The sequence below is a fragment of the Balaenoptera physalus genome (genome assembly GCF_965194825.1).
Source record: "Balaenoptera physalus genome assembly, chromosome: 15".
Classification (NCBI taxonomy): Eukaryota; Metazoa; Chordata; class Mammalia; order Artiodactyla; family Balaenopteridae; genus Balaenoptera; species Balaenoptera physalus.
In genome coordinates, this window is record NC_138894.1 from 66,267,062 (window position 1) to 66,290,013 (window position 22,952).

Consider the following 22,952-nt stretch of genomic DNA (forward strand, 5'->3'; position numbering starts at 1 on the left):
CCACAATTTTAAACTACAGTGTTGGACCAGTAGTAGCATATCTTCTCATTAAATTTATGGGCAGTTTTTTAAGAGTGTAAACCACCTTTTCTAACTATCAGGACAGAATCCAGTCTCTTTGGAGTAACTGAAACTCAGGAGAGACTAGGTGTACAGAGCAGATTAAATTTATCATTTATTTAAAGATTGCTAAAACATTCTTTTCATGATTCTCTTTTGTTAATTTTTTATATGCTCCTTTCCAGATATATGATAAAATATTAGGTGCAGTCTCAGAAGCAAAATGCTGTACAAACATTTGAGATGTTAATATTCTATGGAAGAATAAAAAATGAGACTTAAAAAACAAACAAAATTAATCCTAATGAAATTACTTAACCAAAGATCCAGATTATATGTTTCATTTTTTTCCCTTTTCTGCTTAATAATGAGAAGAAAGTAACTGTTAATGAGCGCTCAGGATGAAGTGGGAACTTTCTTCTTAAATTTAATGCTTATTTTAACCCACTTGACTAAAGGCATACAAAGGGAGTCTTTAGCCTTTTAACTTAAGGAGTTGCTCTAATTCAGTATACCAGCATGGAGGAAAGGAATGCTAAAGAAAAATTCTTAAAATGATCATGTTATAATACTTAAGCCTGACCTTTATGTAGAAGATGGAGAAAGTTTAGAAGAAAACATAATCATGATGTTTATAAATGCCAATTGTTATTTTCTGCTTCTCTTTTTAACTTACCATTGCATGTATTTAAATTCTGTACTAATTTAGTAACTGTATTATAGAGCAAAGTTGTTGCACTGTTGCTTTTTTAGAAGCTCCTTAATCTGATTTGACTTTGCATTTACCTCAATAAAGTTATGTTAGCAGGACTTACTTCACTTGTGAAAGTTTCCCGTTGTGAATTTGTGGCTTTTAGTCTAAGTGTAAATAACTTGGGTTTCTTGGTCTCTGCTAAACAGCCCGACAGTGATGATTTTTTGGACAGTTCAGAAGAAATATACTACACTGCAAGATCTAATCTGGTATTTCTCATCTTCTGATTTTCTTTGTCAGCATTGTTTTAGTCTTAATTGCTTTTAGGGATTTTTAATCAAACATTTTGTCCAGTTTTAATGAACCAATTTAAGCATTGTTTTATAAGTTCCTGCCAGTTAGCAACCTACCATATATAAAGGATTATAACAATTTTTTCTACACGTTAAAACATATTTACTCGAATATATTATAATGTTACAACAAAAAGTTAAAGTTTTTTCTTTTTTATAAGAACATTTTGTTTTCTCACTCAGATATGGATTTTTTTCTTTAGAAATTACATTTCCCTATAAAAATGTCCAGTTTGAATAATGTGACTTGTTTTAGTGAACTAGAAACCATCCATATATATACATATCCATATATTACAAAAATAAAATGTATATAATTTTTTAAAATAATCTACCCCTGATTAACAGCGAAATCAGTCTCAGATGAAATTTTAACTTTGTAGCATTATGAAGTATCCAGTTTTCTCAGGCCAAAATTTGGGTTATAAAAACTCCCTGAAGTTATACATATTAAGGCTATCTTACCATTAGGTAAGAAAAGACGGGCAATTAACCCTAATAAATATTAAATAGTACTTTTAATAGTTGCTATTAAATAGTTTTTTCTAGTTCTATAGCTGGCCAGGGCCCCAAGTTGCCTCCATATTTACTCCTAGATTCCACTTTTCTGCCTTTTCAATCGAATTTTCCTTCTCTTTCCTTCCTTTCTGCCTTAATAACATACCTCTTTTAATTCTGGTTAGTTGAAATGATTCTTTATATAAATTCCTATATCTATGCCCAGTAACATTTGTAGAACATAAAAGAGATTTTAGACATAATTTCTCTTTTAGGAAAGTTGCAGTCTTGGATCAGTGGAAAATACTTATATATATAAACTCTTAGCCATGCAACAAAATGTACAGTGCATTGCCAAAATTTTTTCTGGTGGTGACTATTGATGAGGAAAGGCTAACATATAATAGGTACTATGGAAGTCAGAGAAGGAGGAAAGCTTTTGGGTTAATATGGTTCATCTGCCTTCTGGGAGGGACCAAAAGACTGATTTCAGTATTGTATAGGAACCATTATATATTTTCCAGGAAAATAATGGACAGTTGACTACTAAGTGTCATGGGAATTAACATGGGAACAGTCATTGGCACAGTTCTGAGAGACGGCAGATAAAGAGCTGAAATTATGGAATGGTTACACTACTACTAGAGTTATGGGATTAGCTCAGAAAAGGAAGATTGAAGTCATCAAAGAGGAAATGATAGATGAAACCATGAGATTGCATGTGTTCCCCAGTTAGGTCTGAAGAAAGAAAGTACAGAAAATAGGTCACCACAGGGGTGATGCCTGTTTTGCAGTCAAAGGTAGAACCAACTCGAGGTGGGAAGAAGCAGTTGGAACACTAGAAGGGTCAGTAAATGGCCCAGAGAGGCCAGAAATCATGAGGCCAGAATTAACCATGTGAGGGGACAAGTGAGATGCAGTGCCTGAAGACAGCACTGCCAGTGATTTCTGGACTGAAAATTTCTTCAGAATTAGGCATATATAGGCTAGAATGACAATAGTGACATTTGTTGTGGAAATAAAAGGCCACAGAATCAAAAGTTTAAATTGACTGTTTTATGTATTAATATTCTCCAGGAATATACAACACCAAAACCAGAAACATACTACTTTTAGAGTTACAAATATTCTTTTCTTTACCCTGTGTGTAACTAGCCTAGTAACTTGAGTGAGTTATCATGGCTCTGTTCCCTAGAACTACCTCCCACACCCCTTACATAATCAGCAGTTTCTTATGATAGAGGGAGCAGCTGATAAGGGAGTCTTGTGACAGAGAAGGGCTTTAGGGACAATTAACTTGTGGATAGTTCTGGCGGAAGAGGGATGAATGAAATATTTGTCAGGTCCTACTATTTATAAAATCAACCTTAAAAAGCCCACTTTTAATGATAAAAGCTAACACTTACCTAGAAGTTTTTTTAAACCAGGCTTTATATTCTAAACACTTTAAATATGTTAAATTATAATCCTTGTTTTACAAATAAGGGGATTTAAAGTGCATAGAAGCTGAAATCGACTTTAACCACCCAACTGAATAATAGTAGAGCTGGGATTTGACCTAAGCACCCTGGCTCAACAATTCCAACCCAAACCACTATTGCCTCTACCCAACAATGTCAGTATTTTTTCCCCACTAATACTGGTCTTGTGCTCATGCTCTCTTTTTAATCAACATATATGTTCCATAGTTTTTTTTTTATTGTAGTAAAGTATGCATAACATAAAATTTACCATTGTAACCATTTTTAAGTGTACAGTCCAGTGGCATTAAGTACATTCATATCGTTGTGCAACCATCACCACTGTTGATCTCCAGAACGTTTTCATCTTCCCATGCTGCAACTCCTTACCCATTATACAATAACTCCCATTCTGCCATCCTGTTTTCTGTCTCTGAATTTTTCTGTACTCTAGGTACCTCATGTAAGTGGAATCATACATTATGTGTCGTTGTGTGACAAATAATGTAAGTGACTGGCTCACTTCACTTGGCATAATGTCATAACATCTTCAAGATTCATCCATGTTGTAGCATGTATCAAAATTTCTTAAGCCTGAATAATATTTCATTATATGTATAACCACATGTTGTTTATCCATTCATCCATCAACGGACACTATTGTGAATAATGCATCTGTGAACCTAGATATACAAGTATCTGTCAAGTTTCTGCTTTTAGTTCTTTTGGGTATATAACTAGAAGGGGAATTGCTGGATCATATGATAATTCTGTGCTTGATTTTGGGGGGAATTACTGTACTGTTTTCCATAGCCGCTGCATCATTTTACAGTTCCCACCAGCAGTGCACAAGGGTTCTAATTTCTCCACATCCTCTTTGATGCTTGTTATTTTCTGGTGTATGTGTATGTGTATATTATTGAAGTATAGTTGATTTACAGTATTCCATTAGTTTCAGATGTATAGCATAGTGATTCAGGGGTTTTATTTAAGATTATGTTCCATTATAGGTTATTATAAGATATTGGGTATAATTCCCTGTGCTATATAGCAAATCCTTTTTGCTTATCTATTTTATGTACAGTAGTTTGTATCTGTTAATCCCATACTCCTAACTTTTCTCTCCCCCTTCCCTCTCCCTTTTGGTAAGCATAAGTTTATTTTCTGTGTTTGTGAGTCTGTTTCTGTTTTGTAAGTAGATTCATTTGTATTATTTTTTAGATTCTACATATAAGTGATGTCATATGATATTTGTCTTTGTCTGATTTATTTCACTAAGCATAATATTCTCTAGGCCCATCCACATTGCTGGAAATGGCAATGTTACATTCTTTTTTATGGCTGAGTAATATTCCACTGTATGTATATACCACATCTTCTGTTGATGGGCACCTGGGTTGCTTCCATGTCTTGGCTATTGTAAATAGTGCTTCTATGAACATTGAAGTGCATGTGTCTTTTCAAATTAGTGTTTTTGTTTTTTGATGTGAAGTGTCCATAATTATTTCAGTCTCCTACTTTCATAGTTCTAAAACCTTAGCACTGTGAACAGGATTTCAACTCTTAAATACTTACTGCTGGCCAGTAGAAACCTGATGGACCCAAAATGTCTGGCTGTCATCTTAGTAGACAATTGGCACCAAGATGACAGCCCTAAATCTTTTGGGACCCAAAAGAAACATTTACCCCCTTAAAGACCTTGCTGCCTAAAACTTCCATGTCATCAATGATTTCTGGTTGTTTTAAGTGCTAAGTGTATTCATCTTATGATTTTTGTAAATGAATTTAGAATCATTACTATAGTAAAGGTTTTTTTTTTTAATCAGGCAATCATAATATATGAAACCAGAGTAACAGAGCTTGATTTTTAACATTGTGAGTGAGTAGAAAGGTCTTTAAATTTTGAAAGATGCATGAGTTAAAAAAAGCAAAGAAAAAACTCAGCAAAATTCCATAATAATAAGAGTTTTGCCCATAACCATAAGAATGGATATAGCTGATGTACAAGATGCTGTCTTTACGTTAAAAGGTATTACACATCTGTTCAGCTGCTGCTAATTTTTTCTAATTTTCCTAGTTCTACTAGGCATTTTGGCCCATATACCAATGAAGAATATATTGAAAGGTAAGAACAGTTGACCCTTAAACAACAAGGGGATTAGGGACACCAGCAGTTGAAAATCCGAGTATAACTTTATAGTTGGCCTTCCTGTGACTCTGCGTCTTTGGATTCAACCAACGGCAGATCACGTGATATTGTAGTATGTATTTATTGAAAAAAGTCAGCATGTAAGCGGACTCATACAGTTTAAACCCATGTTGTTCCAGGGTCAACTGTATATGTAAAACACTATGTTAATTGCTATGGAGGAACATAAGTAGTAACATAATCATTGCTCTGAAGAAACTTATAGTATACCTGAAAAAGTAAGAATAAAATATTTAGGTTATAATTAAAAACATGGCAAAAAGATATACCCAATTTATCATTATCAGTAACCATAACAGAAGTACTACAAGATTACCCCTGAATTAGGTCACAATTGAATAAAGTCTATAAATAAAGTTAAATTTATTCTGGAAAAGAAACATCAACTTTGTTAATTTTAAATCTGTTAAACTATTACTATAAAATTTATGTTGTATGGTCACTTTTCTTACCTATTATATATGATGCAGTTTCTAGGGAAAACTCACTTCATAATTGCACAATTACAGGACATTTTCTAGAGTATCAAAACTAACCTGCTTCAACTGTACTTCAGTAAAATTAAAAAAGAAAAAAAAACTAACCTGCTGATACTCATTTCCAACCTTGCTATACAAAAGTCATGTTTATTCACTTTGAGTCCCCTTAAGTCTTCTGCTTTTATTAGTCAGAATACTGCTTGTTCAGTTAGTGTTCTGACCCTACTTGCTTTTCTTTTTAAGAAATAAGAATTATCGAGGGTTTAGTCCCTTTTACTTCTGTAAATTATCTACCACATTAAAAGGTGTCTCCTAACACCTTTTAACACTCCTAACACCTAACACTCATGTGCCATATTTTCTCATTTTTTTGATGAGAAAAAAAAATTCCACTATTCTCTTTTTTCTTGCTTAAAAAATATTGTTAAAGTATTTTTTCTTTTGTGTTTTTGTAGCCAACTGTAACAATTCTTTTGACTTCCTACTGTTTTCTCATCAGGTATAGATAGACTTTGTAATCTCCAGATGGCTTTTAAAAAAAAACAATAATAAGATTTTCTTGGCCATGTATTTTCCTTTGCCAGTGTTCCACACCACATCCTGTGTTCTTTTTCAGCTCTTGCTGGGACCATGTCTTCTTAGAGGCTCTATCCGAGTTCAGAAGTACTCCTCTATTCATTAAAACACTGAAGTTAGGACTTTCTGACCCCAAAAGATATTTTAATTGGGCTTAGGTTGACCATCTTAAATTTTTTGCTGAGTGTTCAATTTGAATCTATACTGGGCTATTGCATGTTTTCATCCATGTTGTTACTGCTTTGACTTTGTGTAGTTAAACACTGTCTGTTCATTAATAAGTTGATGCCTGATTTATGCAACTAAATTTTTTATGTCTATCCTGGCATGTTCAAATGTATTCATATTTAGCTTATAAAGAATGGCCATGTTTTACCAGCATCTTATAGGGTTATTTTGAGTGCTTTTCCAAGCATAACTTTGGTAGCATTTTTCTATTACAGAATAGCTTCCAAGTCCCTTTGGAAAGCATTTTAGATCAGTCTTTCTTAGACTACCCTAAAGATACGTAAATGACTACTAACTTTGCCCAAGTTTCCCTTTTCTTCCTTTCCTTTTTATTTCTTCTCATTTTTCTTGTCTGATTTGCTGTCTGAATTCCTGCCATATAATAAGTGCTTGGTAAATAATAGTTGAATTAAATGAGATTAACTACTTATTAGAAGAACTTAGTGCAATCCTTTTCCTTGATGACATGCCTAGCACATTGGTTTTTTTTTTTTTTTTTTTTTTTCCTATGGATGCTAAAACATAACTTGATTTACGGAGAAGGAATTAATAAAGAATGAAACCCTTTCAATTTTAGCTTTCCTGGTAGGGCTTAACACATGCCACATTTAATCATCAGACCTGGATCTGTCAGCAACTTCTCCCCATCCTGAATGTTATTCTGTATGTGAACTTACACTCCATTTTCTATTAAAATATTTCATTAGTTATTTCAGATTCTTCTCCTACCTTCCTAAATGTATCAGTTGATTTTTTAAAATTATTATCATCAACCTGGTAATTGTCATGTAGCAGATGAGCTAGCTATTCTTAGGACATATCTATATTTATATAACACAAGCCATGGCCACTCTGCACAAATTACGCTTTTGAAAGCTGTCATTTGATTAAAGGCTTAAGAGATTATATTGGCTAAAGAGGTTGCTGGTCCGGTAGAAGGGCCCAGTTATGCGTAGCTGAAGAAAATGAAGTTGAATTCAGAAAGGTATTCATTGAGATTAGTACTTTTCTTTACTAAATACCAAAGCTTAAAGTCTCCTATGTAAAGTCATGACCACTTAAATAGTGCAGCATAATAACTGTGTGGCAGTCTTATGATAATAGCAATTTCATCCTATTAACATATATCATTACAAATTAAAGAGAACAGGTGTCATTTTTCATTAGAATTTTATGTGATACCAGTGTGACAGTTCACTAATCTTTTTTGTTTATGATGTGTTATCTCTTCTGTCACTGGTAAGAACATATATTATTATGCATGGAAGAACACAATTATTGAAGAAGACAAAATCTGAGCCTTGTCTAAACCAGGCTTTTGGCTTTTAACTTTTCACTTAAATGTGATGTATTGCTTAGAAGTCTCATATTTCTAGGCTTAGTATTTGTGTGATCTATAATTATCTATGTGTATCTTAACGAGGCTGAAGTGTTAGTTATCTGTTTACAGTAAAATAAACAAATGGCATTTGAACACGCATTTATTTAGGGCCTAATTAGTGTGTGCCAGGTACAATGCTAGACCCTAGGCTGTAGGGAAAAAAGATGGATTTAACCATTTTCCTTTGTTTGAGGAGCTTATAGCCTGGTTACTATTTTTATAAACTTGTAAATAAGTTAATTAAAAGTCAGTGTAAATGCTAGAGGAGAGTCGCGAAGGAGGTTACACCGATCTTCCTGGACAGTCTTGGAAGGCTGCTCCAAGAAGGTAACTTTTGCATTAAGTCCTCATTGTGTATCTGGCAGTATCTTGTAAAATTAGATAGCACTTTAAGTACACTGTATTCTAATGAAAATAAAATTCATTTAAAATGTTAAATATTCCCCCTTAATCATTAAAACAGTGCTTGAAATACAGCGGGAGAAAAGGAAACTGTACTTTCCGTGGTTGTTGGAAAGCATATTTTTCCTCAAGAAGGCATTTGAGTCGAGCACATAGATTTTGTTCCTTTAAATTTCAGTTCTTAACTCTACAGCCTGCAGCGTTCAGTGGAAATGTTTAAATAGTTGAAGAACTGCCTTAATAATATTCGTTTGAAGTTTTGCTACTTAACCCTTTAAAAAAATATTAAAAGTCCTTAAATTTAGTTTATAATCTTGTGCAATTTCACATGTATAATTTACTTTAAAAGACCACCTTCTTTTTAACCTTTAAAAAATTATTACCTGCATGAAGCAGTAGTAGAAATATGTGATGTGTATATGTACATAATTATTGCAGATCTTATATACAAAGTCAAACCAAGATTTTTGTTGCTTGTTCTCTTCTGTAATCATTTTTGCTTCATTATAGCTTGAGCATAAATACCTTATTTCAGCTTTTTTCATTCGAAAAACTGATTTTTACAAATGTTAATTACAGTAGCAATAACCATAAATGAAACTTGCATATAGTGTTCAAACAAGTTCCCAGGAAAATTTTGGTAACTTAAATAATAAAATATATAAATTAGGACTACAAACTTCTGAAAGCTTTTATTGTTGGAAGTCCTACCTTACTTTCTTTTTAAGAACATATAGCAATACAGATTTATTTGAAGTCTGGGGTTTCTCTTTTAAAAACAATATGCGTTAGTGTATCATGATTTGTGATACACTACTATTTTGCTGAATATTTCATTCTGTACTATTAGGATCTACAACTAGAATATGGACAAGGACACCAAAGTAGTTACTTTTTAGGTGCAAACAAGTAAGTAAAATTCTTTTAAATTAAATTTAAATTTAAGAATAATTAAATTGCCTTAAAATATGTTATACATTAATTGTATTTTAAATATTTACAGTAGTAAATTGTACTAGTCTGGTAGATATATTTTATAATATGCTTTTAACTTTTCTTTATTACTACCTTGCTAATCATCTACTCAATAATTGTCATAATGGGGAGAGTCACCTTAAATTTTTTATATCAAGCTACTTTGTAGACCTTACCTGTTAGAGAAAGTAAGTACATTCCAACTAAAGATAAATATATGTTTCAGCAATTTATTTCTTTTATTTGCAAAGTTGACCTGTTTATTCCTTACAAAACTTGCTTTGGTACATCTCCCAGATGTGTTGGCCTATGAAAACAGATGGAAATATTCACACTATTTAAAAATCTTTGTCTTAACTTTTTAGCTGTTAAGAGTCTTTTAAAAAGTAGATAGCCGTTAAAATATGTCTAAAGTTTTAAAAGTTATTTATTTTATGCAAGAAATAAATCCAGCGGTTGTTTAAGGTCTGCAGTATACCAGGCACTGTCTAGGTGGTGCAGCACGGTGATGAAAAGGCAGCTTACAAGGTGTAACAATTTTAGATGTTCTTAGGCCTGAATTAGCAAGGTACGGGGACAGGACTCTGCTCTTCCCCGTGGAGTCTCATTTCCTGAGTTCATGGATAAACTGTCATTATAAAAGCTAATTTATAGGGAAATATTTAAATTGCCAAAATCTCCCAGCTATGTAGATATTATTTCAATAATCAGAACTACTTAAAATTTCCAAATATAATTTCAGTGACATTAGAGGGTTGAGACATATTATATACCCATATTTTAGTTAAGATATGTTAAGTTAATATGTTAAGTTAAGCAGGTGACTAAAAGACAAGCAACTCAGATTTAGAGATAATAACATAAAATCATGTCTCTTTTTTTATAAACTAAATGTTTAAATACTCTTTTCTTAACCCAAAAAAGGCTTTGAATGACAAGCTAGAGAAATGCATTAGTTTTGATTTTGCTGAACTTCAGTTAAATAACGTGAAGTTTTTGTTTTTGTTTTAAACCTTATGTTTCCTAAAATGGAAAATAAGTCTAAAATTTCCCTGGTTGAAAAATGAAATTTTATCAAAACAGTAACATTTGCTGTTTATAGTTTGTCTTGATTTGTTGATGGGCAACAAAGGAAAGTTTGTCTCATAATGAGTTAGCAAATAAATTCTGACATGTTTTTGTGTTATTTTGTCTAAATTTCAGGTCATTAGTTTTAAGGATCTTGTTAGCAAATTTTGATGTATTTTAAGAGATTGGATAATTTCAAAAAATATTTCATTTACTTTGGTTTATTTTAAATATATTTTTATATTATATACTTGCAAAAATACCCCAAAAATGGCATATCATTAAATGCTTTTCTAGATTCCTTAGTTCCCATTGTCTGATTTTTTGATTGTTAGACATTTTCATATTATATAGTTACTTTGGCTAGGTAAAATGTTAATAATTTCCCCAACCTTCATTTTTTGATTAATTGGATCCCTGCTTAAGGAACTTTATTCTATATAACGAATCACTGGCAAGGTAGGTTGCCCCAAAGTTTGCCCTTTGGCTGTGTTTCGTGTACAGGTATATACATACATGTGACATGAGCATGGATGTAGCACTTCTCTTACTGTACTGCTATGTCTGCTTTATTCTTGTGACTAGGCAGTGTTTTAAAACTCACAGGATTTCCTGCTTTCTCCATAGGTGATCAGGCAGACAGATTTCCATTTATGGGTTTCTGCCTGTTCCAGACCACGCAGGAACTAAGTTTGTTTTTTTTTTTAACAGAATGCATATGTGTTTTGACTTATTGGGTTGTTTTCTTTTGAATTGTTATTATTGGGGTCAACTTTTCTGACTAAACCAACAAAATACTATTTTTAAAAGAAAACTCTAAATTATTTCTGATTTTGTTTTTAATGTAGAGCAAAAGTTCTAAAAATAAATTCTCTTCTAAAGACTTAAATAATAGTGAAAAGAAATTCCTGGCATAATTAACTATAGTAGTAGTAAATGCCAGATCCAGAGTCAGAACTGTCTCTTGCTATAAACTGTGTAACTTGGAGAAATTTACCTCAATTTTCTCTAATAAATGGGGATTATAATAGTACCGGCCTCATAGTATGCCAAGGGTGAAATGGAATAATCATTGTAAAGCATTTAGCACATTTAGGGTTTATTACACATTAGTTGCCCTTACTTGTAGTGTTTACTCAGTAAATGTTGATTGTAAGAGCAAGTGAATATGAGTGAATAAAATTGCTTTTTGGTTTTAAAGAAATAGGGAAGTTTTTTGGTTTGTTCTCAGATATAATCAGGGCAGTACTTACAGATTGTTTTGAGTCAGTTAGGCAATTTTGAATGATTCTAGTAATCCGCAGCTAATTCAAATATGCCAAATACTTTGGTGGTGGTTTTTGACTTCTCTCCCTATCAGTTTCTTCACTTTATCAGTTAAATCTATGACCTATGTTTGCATGTTTTTCCATTTTTAACATCTTCATCCAAATTTTCTGGTCATTTTAAGACTTCATGAATTCTGTAACTTTATTAACAAAATATCTTAACACATAGTAGGAAATTTACAAGTAAATGAATTAAAAAATATATATATGAATCCCTAGCCTTAGGATATCTGTTTTTTCATGCTCTCTTATTCTTACAGAACCTATACTCCCAGGAAGATAATGTTTTAAAAAGTGGAATGCCATATAAGTCCAATTAAATACGGTAAACTGAAAATAAACTACATTTAAATTCCCCTCTTAGTTATTTTCAAATGCTAATATTCTCTACTGGAAAAAGAAATGGCTCAAAAAATATTGTCATATGCTTAAGAAAAAGTTTGTTTTCACATCTTCTAAGATGATGTGAAAGCCCACTGTACAGTTCAGAGATATTACGTTTAATTTGGTAAAATAATTTAAAGCAGTACTTCCGAAATTTTTAGTCTCAGGATCCCTTTACGGTCTTAAAAATTATTAAGGATTCCAATAAGCTTTTGTTTATATCACTTATAAATATCAATATTTATAGTACTGGAAATTTAAACTGAAAACTTATCAAAATATTTATTTCAAATAGTAATATACTCATTCCATGTTATCATAAAACAAAAATTTTGTGTGTATTAAAAAATTCCTCATCATTAAGAACCAATTCAGGGACTTGCCTGGTGGTCCAGTGGTTAAGACTTCACCTTCCAGTGCAGGGGGTGTGGGTTCAATCCCTGGTCGGGAGCTAAGATCTCACATACCTCGTGGCCAAAAAACCAAGACATAAAACAGAAGCAGTATTGTAACAAATTCAATAAAGACTTTAAAAATGGTCCACATCAAAAAAAATCTTTAAAAAAAAAAAAAGAACCAATTCAAATGCCACCTCTTAATGGTACCCTCCTTGCAACACCGCTTTGTTCCTCTCATGAGACTTAGAAGCAGCTTTATATATGTCAGTATAATACAGCAAACGTTTTGTTGAGGGCCACAGATAACATTTTTTATGAAGAATAGCTGTTTTTTTCCTGAAACAAAATAATATTAGTAAGAAAGGTGGCATTGTTTTATATTTTTTGCAGATCTCCTTAACGTCTGGCTTAATAGAAGACAGCTGGATTCTCATATCTGTTAGTAATCTATTATGATATCATACACCTCATAGTCTCCAGAAAACTCCAGAGTTTCATTCTCAATGAAAGAATAAGAGTGAAAAAAGAAAGAAAAAGAGTGAATAAGAGTAAAAAAAAAAAAAAAAGTGCTTTAGATTATGAAAATAGTTTTTTACCTTGCAGACCTCTTATAGGAGCCTAAAGGACCCCCAGGATCCCCAGACCGTGCTTTGAGAATTGCTGGTTTAGAGAAATGTTGCTTAGTTGATAATAATAAAGAAAACACTGAGTACTTACTGTGCTCTGAAATACTATTCAAAGAATTAATTAATTGTATCTACAGATAAACATTTTGACATAGGTACTATTGTAATTCCCATTTTGCTTAGGAAAATCAAGAGTAACTTATCGAAGGCCTCATAGCTTACAGTGGCAGAGGCAGGATTCAGATTCAGGCTGTCTTTGCTTCACAACCTGTCATCATTTTGCTATACTGCCTCTAGGTAGAAGTCCTGTCTTCTTAGAGCTAGCCCTTGAAGAGTTTTGTGAATAGGTAATACATTTGACTGAAGTACCTTAATTTTTTTATCTGCAAAATAGGATTTGCAGTTAGTTTATGGTTTTCCTATGTCATTTGCAACTCCAGATTTAAAACTTTGTCACTTTTTAATACTTAAATTGTTATTAAACTATCCTAATTAAAACATTTGATGGCTAAAATCTATTCTATTAATTGTTTATACCAGCTAACCATACCTTTCAGTTTCTCTGGTTTTATGCTTTGATAATTCTGAGGGCAGTTTTTTCCACTATATATAGGAATGGGAAATGATTAGAAGGTACTACCTTACAACTTTTGAGGAGAGTAAATTTTCTGCTGAATCACTTTTACCACAGTAATCTATCAGTAACCGTATTTCTATCTCGTTAGCTTTAAGAAGGCTATTGAGTTTCTAATGCTTGAAGAGTATAATATAGGAGGTATGTTGCGTGAATTTGCAGTGAAAAGAAATAGGGGAACTTCAGGAATGCCGTAAGTTCTCTCTTACATTCCTGAATATCAAAGTTTTATAAACTGCTCCTAATGATAAAATCCTCGCACCTGGTCTGATACAGGCTTAGTCCCCCAAAAGTGTAAATGTGTTTGCCAGTACACCACTGGAGAACAGATACTTCAGGTAAGTGAGTGTCTTCTGTGAAAGCAAAGTGCTACTACATTCATGTATTCACATCACATGCATGCATGCTTTTGCAGAGATCCAACACGTTGAGTTTCATTTTGTAGGATTGCCTGAGAGCATGATGTTTTTTTAAAGTGTGTCACCTTTCTTATATTAAGAAAAAGAAAATATAATTTCAGGTGTCAGGTAAAATAGTCCAGGTAAAATTTAAATCCTGGAAACCCCTGACTGTGACCCTGCAATTATTGTTTTGTCAGTCCCAGTTGTGACATTTCATGGTGGGTTGTCCTTTGTCTGAATTGGTATTTTTCAATAAACACTTGGATTTATTTTGTTCATTTAAAATACATGTATAAAGACATTAGCAACAGAAGATAGATACCTCATTAAATATAACCTGATGTTTTATGGTATAGGGATGATCGTTACAGCAAGTTTTTAGTGAATAGTAAAAAAGTATTTTAAATTTATAGATAAGGTTAAAGTGATGAAAAATTGTACTTAGTATTTCTTTGCTTTATTCACATTATTTTTAATTTTTATTTTTCTCCTAAGGAGTCTTCTGAAGTCTGTTGAAGAAGAATTACATCAGCGGTAACTTTAATTTTTAATTAAGCTTAAAATACTTTCTTACAGATGAGTAAAGTCTCTTTGCCCCCCTTCTCTATCATGTAGCCTAAGATTGTGTTGTTGTTGTTGTTGTTTTAATATCCTGAATCCTGTAAAGACGTAGAAATAAAATTCTGTCCTACAGTAGCCCTTCCTGCATTTTCTAAAATTTCTTCTTAAGCTGTTTTGGTAAAGTCCATTTGGTAACCGTGGAATTATCCTTCTTTATCCTTAGAGGGCATGTGGCACATTTAGAAGATGATGAAGGGGATGATGATGAATCTAAACAGTAAGTTCTGTTTCCATTTTTGGTAAAAGAAAAAGTGTCATTTGACCTGATTTAGTAAATCTGGCAGCTTAATATTGAAGTAATTTTAATATCATTAATAATATAGTATCATGGGTTGTACCACAGTTTCTTTCCTTTTCTCTGTTCTAATGGTATTAGTCGGTTCGGGCATGCTTAACAAAATATCATAGACTGGTATTTATTTCTCATGGTTTTGGAGGCTGGGCTTCCGGACAGTTTAGTTCCTGGTGAGAGCTCTCTTCCAGGCTTGCAGGCGGCTGCCTTCTCAGTATGTCCTCAGATGGACTTTCCTCAGTGTGTGCGTGCAGAGAGAAATCTCTCTCCCTCTTTTTATAAGGCCACCAGTCCTATCTGATTAGGACCTCATTCTTATGACCTCAGTTAACCTTAATTACCTCCCAAAAGCACTGTCTCCAAATACAATCACATTTCACTGTAAGCAGTCAGAAAGAACCAAGCCTCTCCTTCAGCACTTCGCTTAGAAATCTCCTCAGCTAACTATCCCGTTTCATCCCTTGCAGATTTTCCTTCCACAAAACACTAGAACATGAATGCAATTCATCCGAGTTCTCTGCCACTTTATAACAATGATTACCTTTCCTCCAGTTTCCAATAACTCGTTCATCATTTCCATCTTGAGACCTCACCAGAATGGTCTTTAATGTCCATTAAAGGACATTATTCTGTTAATGACTACTTGTGTGTTCTCTAAGAAGACGGAAGCTTTCTCACCGGCTCTCCTCTTTTCTCATTGACCTCTTGCTCTTAATGTCTGTACTTCTAGCATGTACCCCCAAACTCTTCCAGCCTTTACCTATTACCCAGTTCCATAACTGCTTCCACATTTTTATGTATTTATTACAGTAGCACCCCACTTCTTAGTACCAAAATATGTCTTCACTCAGGCTGCCATAACAAAATACCATGGACTGAGTGGCTGGAACAACAGAGATTTGTCACAGTTCTGGAGGCTGGGATGTCCAAGATAAGGTGCCCACAGATTTAGTTCCCGGTGAGGGCCCTTGTCCTGGCTTGTAGACGGCTGCCTTCTTGCTGTGTCTTCACATGGCCTTTTCTCAATCTGTGCACAGAGAGACAGAGAGAGATCGAGATCGAGATCTCTTCCTCTTCTTAATAAAGCCACCAATCCTATTGGATTAGCTCCCCACCCATATGATCTCATTTAACCTCAGTTACCTCCTAGAAGCCCTGTGTCCAAATACAAGCACATTGGAGGTTAGGGTTTCAACCTACAAATTTTGAGTGGACACAATTCAGTCCATAGCACAAGTTGATAAAAAAAGAACTTTGAAAAAAATTTACAAAGACAGTAAAGATATCCTGTAGTTTAATGTTATAAATTAGTCAGTAATTGCTGTAATTATTACTACAGCTACAAAGAGTCTTACTATATGGTTGATTAAATTTCATCTGATATGTTTCAAATAAATAATTTGGATATAAATGTATTTTTAAGGGGGGAATATTTTCACTACGTAATTATTAATATTTAGTCCTTTTAGTTTTGGGGGTTTTGTTGTTTGTTTTTTGTTTGTTTTTAAATAAAGATGCAGTTTCATGGTAGAGTGATAAAAACACCTGAGAAGCAGCTGGGGCATTGATTTTCCTTTCTACCTCACTGCTCTGTGACCTTGAATCAGGTCACTTAACCTCTCTGGGCCCCAGTCTCCTCATCTGAGAGTATATGCTCCATAATCTTTTAATTTTTAATACTTCTAAAACTTCAGTTCTGAGTTGTAATGAATCTGAGCTTCAACCAAATAAATTCTGCCAGTAATTTCATAGAGTATGTGTATAGCTTTTGATGAGCTTCATCAGAGATATTCCATATCTAACAGTAGTAAAAATGAAGCTTACATTGTAATATATTTTTATATCATTTTGCTATTTTTCCTTAAACCAACTGTTGCTTGTGTTTTTATATTAACTACCTTTCAATTGATATAAATTCGAATTGTGGCTATCTTTTCCAGTTTTAATTACTAAAATAATATTTGAAAACAAGAAAGCATATCTACTCAGTTACTTTTGAATAATACTTCATTTAGCATAACTTGAACATTTCACAAAGTATTTTGAAAAACGCTCGTAACCTTAGAAAAAGAAACTTGTTTATACAAAATTTTCTTCCATAGCTTTAAGAAAGTAATCATATTTTAGTAATGATTTGTTTATAAAATGACGAGTTCTGATTCTAAGCGTTTATGTTTTTATAGTTCAACCATGAAAGCAAAAGTTCCACCTCCTTTGCCACCAAAGGTGAGCAGATTTGTTTTTCGGTTTGAATTGTGTATGTGTGTCTGCCACTTTAATACTGTATTAATACTTACTCTGTGGCTTATTTTCACTTGGGATCCACAAAGAAAAGTCATGAAGAAGTTACTAACCATGATATAAGTAGACAATTGTGATTGTTTTTGTTTGTCTTTTTTTAATTATCCAACTTGTCATTTGGTGTTTATTCTAAATAATAAGTTCCAGAAATTTGTACATGAAAATGATTAAATTAATGGATTAGTATTTCACTTGGGTTAGAAAACTCATACTTTTAATAAGATTTTTTTCCTCAAAATCTATCATCTACTAGTAACTGATTAAGTTCATATGCATAGCAAATTCTAATTATAAAATGAACTGTTTATAAAATGAGTTGTACAGTTTGAAATCAATTATAAATTGATTTATAAATGAGAATTGGAGTCCGACCAGCCTAGATAGCCAATGTATTACTATATTTTGTTTTTATTTAATACTTTTAAGAAAATCACGATTCACCCAGGTAAATAGGACTGTTCTTGCTTGTTCAGTTTTACATTAGCAGAAATACAGAGATCTGAATTTCAAAGAGATAAGTGCTGAGCAGTCTTCCTGATAAGGGACACATTATAAGAATTTATAAATTCTCCAAACCTTCAGCTGACTGGATGTTTTTCCCTTGTCTGCACAGAAGGTTTCCCAGGTATCCCATATTGCTGAGTTAGTATTCTCTCATTTGATAAAATTTTAATTGGCATCTTCTTCTGCCCCCAGTCTGAAAGATTAAGCATTAACATAAAAGATAATGAGTCACCTGAAAGAGACAGTTTCGATTAGCCTTGTAAGGAGCTGAACTTTGATTAACCTGAATGTTTAAAATAAAAGGAGACTCATTTAAATTGGGGATCGTAAAGACCAGAATATTTTTATTTGGCAAGTCTAAGTGAGTAGGCTTGTGAGGAATTAATAGAAACAGGTCTTTTTTTTTTTTTTCCTGAGAAAATATTTTAGTGTACATTTTTAGGATATATATTAAGATTACCTGAATCAGATAGTTGAATAACCCAATAAGAGTTGAAACTCAACTAGTAAACACAGTTTGAAAGCCTCTGATTTATAATAATATTTACTTCAGGGCAGATATTCAGTATTTTTCATGTTTAATGAAACACGAATAATTTCATGTTTAATCATTGGTCTCCTTTTCTGTATTATTTCAGCCTAAGTCCATATTCATACCACAGGAAACTCATTCTACTGAGGATGATAATCAAGGAACAATCAAGAGATGTCCCACGTCAGAGAGCCCAGCAAAGCCCTCCCAAGTTCCACCTAGGCCACCACCTCCCAGGTTACCTCCACAGAAGCCTGTTGCTTTAGGTAATGGGGGAAGGGAAGGTGAAATAAGAATGTTGCCAGGTTTTCATAATGTGTGAAAAAAATGGAGGGACTCCTTTTAAGAGATTATTTGAAATTCCTTTGGGGAAGGGAGAAGGAAGGCAATGGCTCTAGAGATGTTTTCTGCTTTTTGCCTCATAGTTTGAAGTGTTTTTATGACAGGATTACCTATGACCCAGTCTGGGATATTTTGCCTCTTCTTTCTCATTTCATATCTAGCCTTCCCTCTTTTGGAGAATCATTTGTACCCAATTTGTTATTTATCTAGAGTGTGGCAACAAAAGAAATTAAACTCTAAACAAACAAGGAAAATGTGTTTGGTCCTAGGCTACTTCTGTTTTAGACAAAGAAGAGGATACCTTGTCTGACTCCTTTATTTTATTTCATTTAATCATTATTAGAAAAATGATTGTCAGTATTTGCTAGGTATTTGCCTCCAAATTAATACTAGAAGGTACTGTTTTAATACTGTAAAGTGTCTTGTGTGTTATGCAAAAGAAGCAATTAAAAAAAGAGCTACTAATGTTTCTTGGATAACAGACTATAAATTGCCCCTTTCCTGAAAGCAGTTATGTATTCAATATTTCTTTTCTTTTTAACACAAATATATGTACTTAGATACAGCCTAAATTTTAATTTGCCTATGTGAAAGAAATAAAGTAGAAGAACGTATATATAAAAGACTTCTTACAGTAGTAAATATTCTGATAGGGTAATCCCAAATGAAGGCTGAAACTGTCTCAGAGATAATATTTTTTGTTTCCTACTTGATAATTTTCTGAATGAAAATTTTCATAAAAAGTAATCCTTTTCTAATATGTTTAAACATATCTTACTGAAGGAAATGGAGTGAGCTCTTTCCAGTTAAATGGTGAACGAGATGGTTCATTATATCAACAACAGAATGACCATAGAGGCACAAACCTTTCAAGGAAAGAAAAGAAAGATGTACCAGTAGGTATTTATATTCATAAACTCTACTTATATTTGTTTCCTTTTTCACTATTAAGTTAGTTTTGCAGTTATAATTGATGGAACTATAGCAATTATATATTTTAAATTTGTATGTTTATATTTTAGTATATTAATTATAATGATAATAGATTGTTTAAATCTTGAAAAAAATGACTTTGCTATGGTAAACACGAATGAAAGCTTTCTACTGTTCAAATTATTTAGGCCAATTTGTTATATTGCATATTATAAAATGTGACCTCTGCATACAGCTAAACACTTAGTATTCTTGTGATTGTTGAGAAAATATTATTCTCGTTGATTAGAGTGATTCTTATACATTGCTTTTACAGTCTGATGAACTTACTGAAGGAAGGACATGGACAGATAAGGAAAGCCATAGCTTCTACCTCAGGACAAATTTCTGTTACATAATTTGTGATATTACTACTCTTACTCAAAGAAAATAGCTAACAAGGAAGAAAAATTAAGTATTTTCTAGTAGATATATCACTTTAGGAAAGGTGAAGTTAGCCTTAGCAGCTATTCCTGTTACAAATGATAGGTAAAACACTATGACATAACTACTAAAACATAAATAGAATTTATCAGGGAGATTAAAAATTTTTAACATTTGTAAAGAATTTACTCTTAATCATCAGGCGACATTTGTCCATCATCATAGAACTTAAAACAACAAAAAAATCCTTAAAATTCCCAATTCAGCGGTTGCCAGCAAGATCACAAGACAGTATTTTGGGGGAAGTTTTTGTGTATAATAACATTTGTTATTTTTCTAGAAATTTACAGGACATATGGTTATGTGCATACAGCTATACTTTGTGCACTAAGCACATTGCTAGAGGCTTTTGTTCTGTATCTGTTCAACTGTTTCATAAGATTTCGCTATAGGTATGACATACCATTTTTTATAATTCAGTTAAAGCATTTGACTGGGGTTATGCATTGTAATTTGTGAAACTTAGGACATTTTTAACAAAAGTGAAATGTCCTGTAGGAATAATAGGATTTATGAAGTCTGTCCAACGGAGTAGTGCCTTTTTGCTTTCATCAGTTTAAATTTTAGCAGCCCTGCTAATGTAGTAGTATAAAAATGCAGCCTAATGATTTTGCAACACAGTATAATAACCTTTGAGAGATGAATACATTTTTTAATTTATGTACTTTTAATTCACTTTTTCTATTACCTTATTTTATCAGGATAAGGAACTAGTAATTAAACTAACAGTCTCAATAATTCTGAAATAAATATGTCAGGACTGTATCAGGATAAACAGTATCCCTGGTATATTGAAACATGATTACAGTTTGTGCAGCTTCTTGAAATTATTTACAGCCAATTCTGTCAGTACTTAAGTTAAATCTGACAGTTACAACATTCAGAGCTCCCTAATTAAAAATGATGTTTTGCTAAAATAGATGATATATGATAAAAAATAAGTACATAAATCATTTGCAAAATGGAAAAAATTATCAGAAATTGATGGCAGTATTAGGCTGTACATCCTCATAAACATATCTACAAAGTAAAATTTCATAGTCTTAATTTTAGAAATGTCTAAAAGTTACTCATGTAAGTAGTACTACACAGAATATTTCATTTGTGTCATGTATATGAAGTCAATTAACAGTAGCTTTTTAATTTTGGTCTCATTTAAACAATTCTGATTTATATTAGATTGAGAAAAAATTATAATGTCATTCCTTAAAACGCTGTTAAGATTAACCTCAAAAGAAACCTAGACTTTCATTAAATTTACGTTTAAATTATAATCTCTCCCAAGGAGATTCCTTCTCCAGGGATAAATCATGTACCCCAGGAATGTAGCCCCTTGGAGAAATTTCTGGTACTGTTGAGAATATTGTAATAGATGAGCAATGTGCTATTTTTCCTCTCCTTAAATTATCAGTATACTATGACCAATGATTCATGCATTTGAGTCCATCAAAATTTAAAACTTCACTTGACAAAACACTCTGTAAACAAGGTTAGCATAATCTGCAGACTAGGAGAAAACATTTGTAATATATATATAACAGATAAAGTATTTAAGTCTAGATATATAAGGAGCTCCAACAAATAGCTAAGAAAAAGGTAACTCAGTTAAAAAAAAGGGGGGGGGGGAGAATTCACAGAAGAGGAAAAACTTTTTTTAAAAAAGATTCTCAACCTTCCTAGCAATCAGAGGCATGCAAGTTAATGAGAAACACAGGAGAAAACATTTTTTACTCCTGTAAAAACTGTTGTCAGTTTGAGAACATTAAGTGTCTGTGAGACCATAAGGAACCAGGACTCTCATACATTGCTGGTGGGAGCGATATGAAGCGGGCACTTGCAAAGGCAGTTTGGCAGTCAGTATCCACTAAAATGTGAAGGTACAGACCCCATATTCCAGAAGTTTCACTTCTCACCACATATCCTTAAAAAAAACCATTCACTCGTGTAGTAAGGTATGTGCAAGGGTGATCACTTCCGCATTGTTGTTACAGTAAAAATCTGAAAATAATTTTAAATATCCAATAACAATTAGGGAATTGCTAAATAAATTATGTTATATTCATACTGTGCTGCAGTTAAAGCAAATGAATCAATGTACTTATGCCGTCCAAGACCCAATGTTAAGGCAAAGAACAAGTTGATAAACAGTGAATAACTGTTTATGTTCTAAAACACACACAAAAACAGTATTTCTGTGGGGACATGTATATAAATATGTGCAAAAAGGTCTGGAAGGATACACAGATACATGAGTACATATAATTGCCTAGAGAAAAGTTTGGAAGGATACACAATAAGCCATTTTGGGGGGGGCAGGTACTAGGAATAAGTGGAGTGTGAAAGGATTATAGGGGACTTCAGTGTTATCTATAATGTTTTGTTTGACAAAGAGAATGTATTCATGTATTTTATTCTGATACATGTGTTTGAAATACAGTACTGATGCACCAAACAACAAGAAGTATAATCATGCATGTGTTCTTTTTCTAGAAGCCTATTAGTAATGGCCTACCCCCAACACCTAAAGTGCACGTAAGTATGAATACCAAATAGGTTAAGTTTTCAAACTAAATACAATGACAAATAATTGCTTGAATGTGTACCTTCGGTTGGATTTTTTTGCCTCTTTGAAAGAATCCATTATTATTGAAAAAAATCTAAAAGATTGCTAATTTAAATATTAATTGATTATATCTGAAAAGTAACTTTTCAAAAGAAAATTACGATAAATTATACATTTTAAAGCTGCTTTATTCAAAAATTATTAATATTTTCTTTGCACATATTTTT

At 32.7% G+C, this 22,952-nt stretch overlaps 1 protein-coding gene across 2 annotated transcripts in view; it reads left to right on the forward strand.

The window, feature by feature from the left end:
* MAP4K3 (mitogen-activated protein kinase kinase kinase kinase 3) overlaps positions 1 to 22,952 on the forward strand; it is a 201,240-nt gene that overhangs the window by 149,170 nt on the left and 29,118 nt on the right. Inside the window, exons 15-22 of one of the 2 annotated variants that reach the window (XM_082427700.1) lie at positions 961 to 1,023; positions 9,191 to 9,249; positions 14,650 to 14,688; positions 14,939 to 14,992; positions 17,251 to 17,293; positions 18,511 to 18,670; positions 19,530 to 19,642; positions 22,653 to 22,694. In XM_082427700.1, the coding sequence (XP_082283826.1) occupies positions 961 to 1,023; positions 9,191 to 9,249; positions 14,650 to 14,688; positions 14,939 to 14,992; positions 17,251 to 17,293; positions 18,511 to 18,670; positions 19,530 to 19,642; positions 22,653 to 22,694 (573 nt within the window). The remainder of the gene's footprint in view (positions 1 to 960; positions 1,024 to 9,190; positions 9,250 to 14,649; positions 14,689 to 14,938; positions 14,993 to 17,250; positions 17,294 to 18,510; positions 18,671 to 19,529; positions 19,643 to 22,652; positions 22,695 to 22,952) is intronic. The other variant, XM_082427701.1, reaches the window with a different exon arrangement.